At 67.3% G+C, this 10558-nt stretch overlaps 1 protein-coding gene across 3 annotated transcripts; it reads right to left on the bottom strand.

Moving 5' to 3' along the window:
* Positions 1-3386: 3386 nt before the first annotated feature.
* CD6 (CD6 molecule) lies at positions 3387-10348 on the bottom strand. Of its 3 annotated transcripts, none has more exons than XM_054201548.1 (13): positions 10164-10348; positions 8101-8157; positions 7293-7364; positions 6866-7174; positions 6468-6767; positions 6263-6331; positions 5977-6117; positions 5665-5793; positions 5458-5565; positions 5269-5349; positions 4981-5157; positions 3798-3926; positions 3387-3663 (listed from the first exon to the last, which is right to left on the bottom strand). In XM_054201548.1, the coding sequence occupies exons 1-13, from the start codon at positions 10228-10230 to the stop codon at positions 3566-3568; spliced, it is 1737 nt and encodes a 578-aa protein (XP_054057523.1). In that variant the 5' UTR covers positions 10231-10348; the 3' UTR covers positions 3387-3565. The 3 variants fall into 3 exon arrangements, with proteins under 3 accessions (XP_054057523.1, XP_054057522.1, XP_054057524.1); XM_054201547.1 differs by having other exon boundaries at positions 3798-3959; XM_054201549.1 differs by lacking the exon at positions 5458-5565 and having other exon boundaries at positions 3798-3959.
* Between the last annotated feature and the right edge of the window lie 210 nt (positions 10349-10558).

A 10558-nucleotide genomic window follows, 5' to 3' on the forward strand; every position in this document is an offset into this window, starting at 1 on the left:
CACGTCACACCATGCCATGCCATGCCACGCCATGCCATGCCACGCTGCCATATCACACCATGCCACGCCAGGCCACACCATGTCACACCACGCCATGCTGCACCATGCCATGCCACGCCACGCCGTGCCACGTCACACCATGCCATGCCACGCCATGCCATGCCACTCCACGCCACACCACACCGAGCCACCACGTGCCCCACAGGCCGCGGCAGCACCCGAGGCACCGTGGCGGCCCCCTGGGGTGGGGATCGGGGAGGTTTCATGCGGACATATCCCCGCTTCCCCCAGTCGCTGGCACCCCGGGGACACCGTCTATCCCTGCAAGGGCACGTGGGGCACAGGCGGTGGTGGTCTGGGGGAGGGCGAGGCGTTAATTGATTGTGCCCTAATTAATTCCTCCAAATCCAGGTCATGCGTGCTAACGAAGGCAGCTGTTTTCCATTGACCCGGTGGCATTTCTGCTGAAAGGAGAGGGCCTGGGGAGCGGTGCTGGGGGGAGGGGGGGGGGAAACTGGTCTTTCTGGGCAGCTTGGAGAGATTTTTTTTTGGGGGGAGCTCCTGTCCCCTCCTGTTGCCACTGCCGCCACTCTGGGCTGCTGCCCCGCAGCCACGGGATGCTCCGATCCTCAACCCCGGAGCCGGGGTTTGGCCCTCCTGGGAGTTTCCTGCCCCCAAGCTCTCTCCGGGGTGCAGATTTTCCATGACTCAAGAGGAAGCCGGCCGGGGGTGGCGGGAGGGGGGGGTGGGTGGCAAGCGGCCGTGGGCCGCCGGGCGCAGGCGGAGATGCTCCGGGAGGTCGGGCAGAGATGCCGGGCGATGCCGGCAACACGAGCACTCCATTCCCAGCCAGGCCCCCGGCATCCCTGGAGGGGCCCCGGCTCAGTAACCCCCTCCCAGTTCCTTTGGGAGCCTCCACATCCCTTTTTCCAGGCGGAACGGAGGGGCCCTGACCGCTCTGGACAGCGATGACCCCCCCCCAGGTTGTTGCAGGGTTGTGGGGTGCTCCCCATGGCCCCCGCTTGTTCCCATCCTCTCCCAGTCATCCTGGGGGTCCTGCTGGCCCCCAAGACCAGGCTGTGATGGGAGCGAGCCCCGCTGGGGTGTCCCATGGGGTCCTGGTGCTGTCCCCCCCCGCCACGGGCTCTGCGCTGGCATGGATTTGGGAAGGGGGTGCAAGACCCAGACTTTCTCCTGGGTCAACCCTTCCGTGGGATTCAGCCTGAGCCGCGCTGGGGGTCTGCAGGGTGGGGGGAGCCCAGCCCCCCCTCACCCCAAATCGACCTGAGGTGGGTGATCCACCCTCCGGCATCCCGGGATGTTTGGCCTCGAGGAAAGCTCCACCTTCTCCCCTTGTCCCCAGGGTGCCTGAGCCCCACGGACGTGGGTCCGGACCTCCCCTGCAAATCCATGTCCGGGCTCCGGAGGCCCCGAGATGCCGCCGGCAGGATTGGTGCCGCGGCTCAGTGAGAGCATCCTCGCTCTCGGTGAGAGCATCGGCTGCACGCTGGGACAGAGAAGGACGATTATCATATCTTTCCGGAGGGGGTCGGGAGGGGGTATGTGGGATGGGGGGGGTGGGGGTGGGGAAGAGCTAGGACGTGCCCAGAAGGCCGCGAGAAGCCTTTTAAGAGGCAGGAGCTGCCAGTGCGCCGCCCGTTATCCGAACGACGACGGTGGCAGCGGCATTTCCCAGCGCCTCTCCCCGCCCAGTAAAGGGTTGGCACCGATGTACCCATCGTCGGGTGGCTGGAGGTGACACGCGGATCCTTCGCCCCCTGTCCCGACGGGGAGTGGGTTATCCTTCCCGCCCCCCCCCCCAGCACGGCGAGGGCATCGATGGCCCCGTGGGTACCAATTCCCGTCGGTCCCCGCCTTGGGAGAATCGGTACCCACGGGGCATCAGCATCCCTCAGGCGGCCGCAGGCAACGGCCGCCCTGGCAAAGGTGCCACCGCCTGGTACGGGGAGCTTCGAGAGGGGCCGGGGGCACACGCACACACACGCATACACCCCCCCCCATCCGTGCACACCCCCCCCCCGCGCCCGACTCCGTCGCCTCGCTCCTCTCCCCTTTTGTCTGGGGCCTTTGTTGCTATTTCGGTGCTTCCTCCGTTGTTGCGGTTGCGGCCCCTTTGTTCGGTGCCTCTCGCCTCGGTAAACAGCTGGAGGATGTGGCGGGAGGTGGAGGAGTTTTTGGGGGGCACACGGGGCCGGGGTGGGGGGGAGGGAGGGGGGCAAATTTTCCACGGGGCCGGGTCTTGAACCCCAACCTCCGCCGCGGCTCCACCTCGCCGCACGCCGGGGAGGTGGAAACCCGCTGGCGGGAGACGTGCCCCGGGGTTGGGTTTGCCGTCGGAAAGAGCCAGGGAAGTTGCCCCCCCACCCAACCCCCCCAAATCTCTGGGGCAGGGGGGGTCCCAGCCGCAGGGGTGATGGCGGGGTGACCCCCCCCACACCCCACACCATCCCAGCCCACAATGTCCCTGTCCTGGGGTGACGCTGCTTCTCTCGGGCATCCTTCTGGGTGGACTATGGGGTGCCCCTGTTTTCACCCCAGCGTGGGGGATGCTGGAGGGGGTTATCCCTCCCGCGGGGGGGCCTGTCCCCACCCCCTGAGCTCCGGGCGAGGGGGACAAACCACCCCCCCCCGCCCTGGGCTGGAAGCTGGTTATGTCCCACTTTTTGGTACCTGCCCTGCACCCCCAGGCTGGGGTGAGAAGGGTCCGGGACCCCCCCCCTGCGCCCAGCACCATCCGCTGCGGTTGGGATGGGACCCAGTGCCTTCCCTGTCAGCGTCCCTCGAGCCCCCCCCGCCAGGGTTTATGGGCACGGTGGCCAGTGTGTCCCCGGGATGGGGAGGACGGTGGCCTGGTGGGGTGCAGAGAAACTCGGGGTGGCCACCGTATCTATCCCCGTGTTGCTACGGAGTGTCGGGGACGGCTGTGGGACACTGTCACCCCACGTCCCCACCACCTGCCGCCCCGCAGGGCCAGCCCTGGGGACCGGTTGCCACCCCCAGCCCTGGGGACTCGTTGCCGTCCCCAGCCACGGGGATCTCGGGTGCTGCGGGGCTGGATCAGGCCCTGCCTTCCCCCCTCCCTGCTGCCATGGGCTGGGGACGGGGTGGGGGGGTCCGGCTGCTCCTGCCCTTGGGGACAGATCTGCAGGTTGTGGCTGGGGGACGGGACGGGACATCACCTGGCAGCCAGGTCCCCGTCCCCAGCCAGGCAGGGGATGGCAGAAGGGACATCTTTAGGTGACCCATGGGAGCGCTCGGTGACCCAGCCTCGTGGCAGGGCTGGTGACAAGCCACCCCCATGGCCGAGGGAGATGGTGACCGGCCACCCCTACGGCCGAGGGAGATGGTGACCCGCTGGGAAAAGCTTTTAATGGCAGCACGCAGCTCGCCTGAGCCGAGCATCCTCCGGGTACCACCGGGACCTGTGTCCACCCCCCGGCAAGGAGGAGATGGCTGGAAAAGTCCAGAAGGGAGGTCGGCAGCGGGATGGCGAGTCCTCGGTGTCGTCCCCCCTCCCCGCCATGTCCGTGGACATCGGGCAGCTTCAGTAGGCAGAGCCCTGGATGTCATCGTAATCGCTGCCCTCGGAGGAGTCGGGGTCTTGCGTGTGGCCCCCCCCGGGGCAGGACGGAGCCGGCCAGCCTGCAAGGGAGAGAGAGACCCCATCAGGGAGGTGGGCAGGGAGCGGGAGGAGGATGCTGCGGGGGCAGAGGAGCCCTGAATCCCCCCCGGACCCTACCACCCAACTCCCGCCCTGCCAGCGCAGGGGTCCTCACCGGGGCGTGGGGACGGGTCCCCGGGCGGCTCCTGGCCCTGCTCGTTCTCGTACCACTCGCCCGAGGAGGTGCTGGAGCTGTCGGCGGGATCGGGAGCTGCCGGAGACGGTACCCAGGGGTGGGAGAGCACTGGGGCGGGCACGCAGGGGGCTGCTGGGGGAGCTGGGGGAAACAGGGACTCTCACTGGCACCTGCCATCCCTGCCCCCAGCCCCCGGGGTCCCCCACTCCCGTTCCCTCCCTGGGGTTGTCCCCATCCCTGCTCTCGTCCCCAGGGTCCCCCCCACCTCCATTCCCCTCCCCAGGGCTGTCCCCATCCTTGTTCCCGTCCTTGGAGTCTTCCCATCCCTTGCTCCCATCCCCAGGGTTGTCCCCATCCCTTGGTCCTGTCCCCAGGGCTGTCCCCATCCCTGCTCCCGTCCTTGGAGCCCCCCCGTGCCCATTTGCCTCCCCAGGGCTGTCCCCATCCCTTGCTCCTGTTCTTGGGGTCCCTCCATCCCTTGCTTCCATCCCCAGGACTGTCCCCATCCCTGTTCCCCTCCCTGGGGTCTCTCCATCCCTGCTCCTGTCCCCAGGGCTGTTCCCATCCCTGCTCCCATCCTTGGAGTCCCCCTATGCCCATTCACCTCCCCAGGACTGTCTCCGTCCCTTGCTCCCCTCCCTGGGGTCTCTCCATCCTTGATCCTGTCCCCAGAGCTGTCTCCATCCCTGCTCCCCTCCCTGGGGTCTTTCCATCCCTTGCTCCCATCCCCAGGGCTGTCCCTATCCCTGCTCCCCTCCCTGGGGTCTCTCCATCCCTGCTCCCACCCCTAAGACTATCTCCATCCCTGTTCCCCTCCCTGGGGTCTCTCCATCCCTGCTCCCACGCCCAGGACTGTCTCCATCCCTGTTCCCCTCCCTGGGGTCTCTCCATCCCTGCTCCCACCCCTAAGACTATCTCCATCCCTGTTCCCCTCCCTGGGGTCTCTCCATTCCTTCTCCCATCCCCAGGGCTGTCCCCCTCCCTGCTCCCCTCCCTGGGGTCTCTCCATCCCTGCTCCTGTCCCCATCCCTGTCCCCATCCTTGGGGTCTCTCCATCCCTTGCTCCCATCCTTAGGGTATCCCCATCCCTGCTCCCGTCCCCAGGGCTGTCCCCATCCCCGCTCCGGTCCCTGGGACCACACAGCCCGCCGGCGGTGCCCACCTGTGCCGGGGCAGTCGGTGTAGCCGTGGGTGGTGGGTGCCGGGTGCCGGTGGGTGCCGTGGGCGGGGGACGGCGGGCAGACCCAGGCCTGCGGGGGGGCCATGCTGTCGTTGCAGTAGGGCTCGGTGGAGGAAGAGGAGGAGGTGGAAGAGCTCCTCGCCCTGCGGCGGGACGGCACTGGGGGGGCACAGGGCTAATATTAGCCCCCGGGGCTGTAGGGTGCCCCCACCCACGGTGGGCAGAAGGCCAGCGGTGCGGGACAGAGGGTCGGGACCCCTCGTGTCGTACCCTCCGCAGGGAACGGCTCCATCCCGTCCTGGCTGGGCATCAGCGGGAGTAACGGGTCCCTGGGATGTTGGCGCAGGGAGTCTGCAGGGAGGGCAGAGAGGTGGGACATCAGTCGGGGCACCCCGGGACAGGGTAGGGGGGGTCCTGGGACAGGGTGTGGGGGGGTCCCGGGGCCGGTTGGACGCTCACTATAGAAGGTGGAGAGAGCCACGGGCGGCTGGCTGTTGAAGTCGTAGTGTTCGTAGTCGGAATCAGAGTCGAAATCCTTGGCAGTGGGGAGGGCTGTGACCAGCGGGTCTGGGGGGACGAGATGGGGATTGGGCAACCATCTGGGACCCCCCCCTCCTTCCCCCCCCACAGCCCCTCGGGGAGGAACGGGTGACCTGCCAGACCTACCTGGTCCTTTGGGCAGGCTGGGGGGCATCTCCCTGTAGTCGTTGGAGGTCCCGGAGGGCGCGTCGGGGCGCTGGGCGCTGTGGTTGACCAGCACCGCGCTGGCTAACGCGGGGGACGACACAGCGTGGGCTGGGGGGACAAAACCGGGGGCGGGGGGGGTGGGGTGGGTGTCTGCGTCCCCGCTCAGCTGCCCCTGGGCTGAGCCCAGGGAAGGGGGTGGCCCTGGCTGGGCTGCAATGTCCCCCCACTTCCGCGGCCAGAGCCCGCCGTGCCCCCCGTTTTGGGCGGGGGTGGGGTGGGGGTGGTTATTACCGCTCATCTTCCTCAGCCTCAGCAGGGCGGCGGTGAAGGCCAGCACGGTGAGCAGCAGCAGCGCCGCCAGGACCAGGCAGAGGACGAAGAGGAGCACGTGCAGGGGGGACTGTCCCCCCGCAGGCGGGGGGCCCTCCTCAGCTGAGACAGAGAACGGACACAGCTCGTGACACCCGGGGACAACCTTCCCCCAGGCTAAGCCGGGGGGGCGAGTGGGGTGCTCCCTGCAGCTCCCCCACCACCACCCCAAACCCAGGTCGCGGTTGAGGCCCTGCAGGACACTCACCGCTCAGGAGGGTGACGTTGCTCGGCGTCACCGTGGCCACGGGGGTCGGCGCCTGCAAGCCCTGGGAGCCTGGCAGGAGGGGGACAGGGAGGGGGGAAGGGGCAGAAGAAGTTGGGTTGCAGCTTCTGGGGACCCCCCACCCCGCCATGGCTGCAAACCCCCCCCGCCCAACGCTCCCGGGGCTGGCTGGCGGGGGGTTCCGTACCATTGCAGACCACGCCGACCGCCCGGGACTGGTGGCAAGGAGCCGATTTATTGTAAGCCCAGCGGCAGTGGGCTAGCGAGGGCTGCAGGCTCTCGCACTCGTAGACCATCCTGCCGGGCAACGTGTGGTGGAAGAAGAGTTTCCGGAGGGGCTCCCCGCAGCCCAGCGTGTGGCACAGCACCCTGCCCTCCGTGTCGTACCACGTGCTGTCGCACACCGTGCTCCACGTGCCGCGGAAAAAAACCTCCACCCGACCGGCGCAACCATCCCGACCGCCCGAGAGCCGCCATTCCTGGTGTTCTGCGGGCGGAGAAAAGGACATGGGGATGCTCTGCCTGCATCCCTGCCTCATACCGGAGCCCAAATCCTACGCGATGGCTACCGGACCCGGCACCCACCTGAACACACCACGCCGGCGTCTTCCTTATGGCTACAGTCGTGCTCCGTCATGGCTGGGCATTCCCAGAGATGCTCCTCATGGCCCTGGCAGCCCACCTCGTCCCGGAGGATGGGGCCACCACCCCGGCCGAAGGCGGCGCCGGCGTGGACGCGTACGGCACGGCCGCAGCCTAGCTGGCGGCACACCACGTCGGCGTCAGCCATGTCCCAGGCGTCGTCGCACACCGTGCCCCAGGAACCCCCCTGCTCCATCTCCACCCGACCCTCGCACCGGCTCCGGCCGCCGGCCAGCCGCAACGCGCCGGGACCTGGGCGAGACGGAGGGGACGGGACGGTGGGGTAGAGGTGGCCTTGGCACTGTCCCCCGTGCCACCGCCGGCCCCCTCCCCAGAGAAACGGGGGTACAAGGAGGCACCCGGCTCTCACCTGGTGTCACCGAGGTGTTCCCAGCCACGCCGCCCACCGGGGTGCTGGCAGGTCCCGTGGGCTCCGCGGGGGCTGCGAGGAGGAAGGGAGAAGGTGGGGGGATAAGGGGACTGAGCCCACCGGGACACCCCCCACCCCCCACTCCGGCCATGTGGGGCTGAAGCTTGGAGCAGGGCTGGAGGTGGCACGGTGGGAGGAGGGGGCCGATGGCCGCAGGACAGACGGACACCCAGAGCCCCGCTGAGAGCTGGCAGCCACCGAGGCGAAAGCAGGAGTGAGGTCTGTGGGTATCGGGGGTGGGGGGGACAACCCCCCCTTTTTTGGCTCATCCTCAGCTCTCCTGGCCGCGCTGAGGAGCAGACGGACCGGCTGCCGGGGGCGAAGCGGCCACCTCGCCGCTCCCGTGCTGGCCGCCGGGCTGCGGGTGGCTCGCAGCTGGCAAACTGGTGGGGACGGGGCACCGGGTGGCACCCCAGCAGGCAGCCGTGGGGGGGGGGGAGGGGGGGGCAGATGGAGGGGGCGCGGGAACGTGCGAATCCCCCCCCCCGGAAAGTGATGCTGATCCGGGGAAAAGCGGCCAAAATGGCCTCCCCAGCCCGCCACAAAATGGGCGGCTTTTCTTCCACCCCTCGAAGTCGATCCCAGTGTCCTCACATCAGCTCTCCAAGGCGGGGGTGGGGGGGGAACACGGGGACATGCCCTGGGGTCAGACCCCCCCCCCCCCGCCACCGGCGCGGGGTCCGTTCACGGGGGTTGGGGGGAGGCAGAATCTGGCCCTAAATAGGGCGACAGGAGGGACACGACTCACCGGTGGGAACGCCGAAGCCGGGGGTGCCCTCGTGAATCCGGGGTGCCACCGCCGTCCCTGCCAAACAGAGAGGGTCTGCCCGCTGCCCGCACCCCCAGCTCGGCCCCCCCGCCATGATTTAGGGCCGCGGGGAGGGGGGGGGAGTGGATGCTGGTGACAACACGGTCACGTTTGAGGTTTTTCCCTCATCCCAAGGGCACGGCGTCGTTTGGAACCATACAAATCCCACCCTCCCTGTCCCCTCTCCCCCCACCCCGCCGGGCTCCCGTGGTTATCGCCGGGGAAAAAAAAAAAAAATAAAAAAAAAAAAAAAAAATCACCATTTCACTCTTTTTGGGGTGAAAGATTCACTCCCCAGGGCTGAGGCGAGACGCGCTCGCTGTCACCGTCACTGGAATTGTGGCTTTCTCTCTCCCCCGCCTGCACGGGCTGCCATAATGCCATAATGGCATTAACGATTTCTCACCAAATAAAGGGGCATTTTTCTTTTTTCTTCATTTCTATCAGCTCGCCGGGCTGATAGAGCCCGCTCCTGTCTTTGCCGGGGGCAGGGCGGGGGGGTGGGGGGCTGGTGAGGTGCGTTGGGTGGGTGTCCCCATGGGTGGCCACCGTGGGAAGCCACCACCTCTGCTGGTGGGCTCTGGCTTGGCGTTAAAAACATTTAAGGTAAGGGATTAAGGGGCGGGGGGGGAGGCATGGGGGGGCAGAGCCGCTCGGTGGCATCCGGCAGCACCTCGGCGAAGGTGTGGGAAGGAGCCGTTAGCGGAAACGAAGGCGATGGCGACCGTTCCCCCATTGACAGGAGGCGTCGAGGCTGCTGCTGGCAGCCATTTCGGGTGCGAAACCAGCCTCAGCTCGGCCGCTTTGGGGGGGAGCAGGTGGCATCGTCCCCAGAAAAACGCCCTGGGGTGATGCTGGTGACATGAGAAGGGATGAGGTCCCCAAAAACCATCCCGGGGTGATGCTGGTGACACAAGCAGAGGGGCTGAGGTCCCCAAAAGCGACCCTGGATGATGCTGGTGACACAAGCAGATGGGATGAAGTCCCCAAAAGCTACCCTGGATGATGCTGGTGACACAAGCAGATGGGATGAGGTCCCCAAAAGCTACCCTGGGTGATGCTGGTGACATGAACCCACAGGACAGGTCCCCAGAAACCATCTTGGGGTGACGCTGGTGACACAAGCAGATGGGATAAGGTCCCCAAAAGCTACCCTGGGGTGATGCTGGTGACACAAGCAGAGGGGCTCAGCTGAGGTCCCCAGAAACCATCTCAGGGTGATGCTGGTGACACAAGCAGAGGGGCTGAGGTCCCCAAAAGCTGCCCTGGGGTGATGCTGGTGACACGAGCACACAGGACGGGTCCCCAAAAACCATCCTGGAGTGATGCTGGTGACACGAGCAGATGGCACAGGTTCCCCAAAAGCTGCCCTGGGTGATGCTGGTGTCATGAGCAGAAGGACTGAGGTCCCCAAAAACCATCCCAGGGTGATGCTGGTGACACAAGCAGAGGGGCTGAGGTCCCCAAAATCTGCCCTGGGGTGATGCTGGTGACATGAGAAGGGATGAGGTCCCCAAAAACCATCCCAGGGTGATGCTGGTGACACAAGCAGAGGGGCTGAGGTCCCCAAAAGCCGCCCTGGGCTGATGCTGATGACACGAGCAGACAGGACGGCTTTTGCTCCGTGCCTACCAAAACCAGCAGAGCCATCATCCCGTCCCCACAGGGCTGGGAGCTGGTGGGTGGGCTGGCCCCGACAGCCCTTTTAGGGTCCCCAGAGTCACCAGCCCCCAAGCTGGGACCCCCTTCCCTCTGTCCCACCGGGCGTCGAGGAGGGACTGAGGTGGGACCGGCCGTGCCGGGCACCTGGGGAAGGAGAAGAGCTCGGTTTTGGGGAACTGCCCGCGGAGCATCCTCGCTCGGCGCCCAACCACCGCCGGTGACATCCTGCTCCGGCAGGATCCAACGCCGGGGAGGTGGCAGGTACCCGGCTCCGAACCCAGCAGAGCCATCGCCCCGGTGTCCCGGCACACGGAGAGGGACGGGAAGAGACATCGACGTACCTTGTCCGGGCGCGGTGGCGGAGAGAGCCGTCAAGAGCAGGCAGAGCCCTTCCATCCTGCTCAGCATCCGTGGGGCAGCCCCATGGAGGTCGGGGAGCCGGTGGGTCGGGTGATCCCGTCCTTCCGCCACCTCTCTCAGCAGCTCGGGGACATGGTTGGGATGTGGCCCCGCGTTCCGCCTGCTGCTCACGCGCTCCCTGCTTCCGGCTTGTGGTTGAGGGCCGCAGGAAGCCACCTCCGCGCCGTGGGGCGGAGGAGCACGATGGGGCGGCTCCATCCTGCACGCTGGTGGGGGGGGAAGCAGCGGGGGTCAGGCTGCGCTCGGGGACCACGCCACATGCCTGTGGCATCCCCCGGTGTCACAGGAGCCATGGGGACCCGGCGCTCCCACCCCA

The sequence above is a fragment of the Rissa tridactyla genome, chromosome 4 (genome assembly GCF_028500815.1).
Source record: "Rissa tridactyla isolate bRisTri1 chromosome 4, bRisTri1.patW.cur.20221130, whole genome shotgun sequence".
Lineage (NCBI taxonomy): Eukaryota > Metazoa > Chordata > Aves > Charadriiformes > Laridae > Rissa > Rissa tridactyla.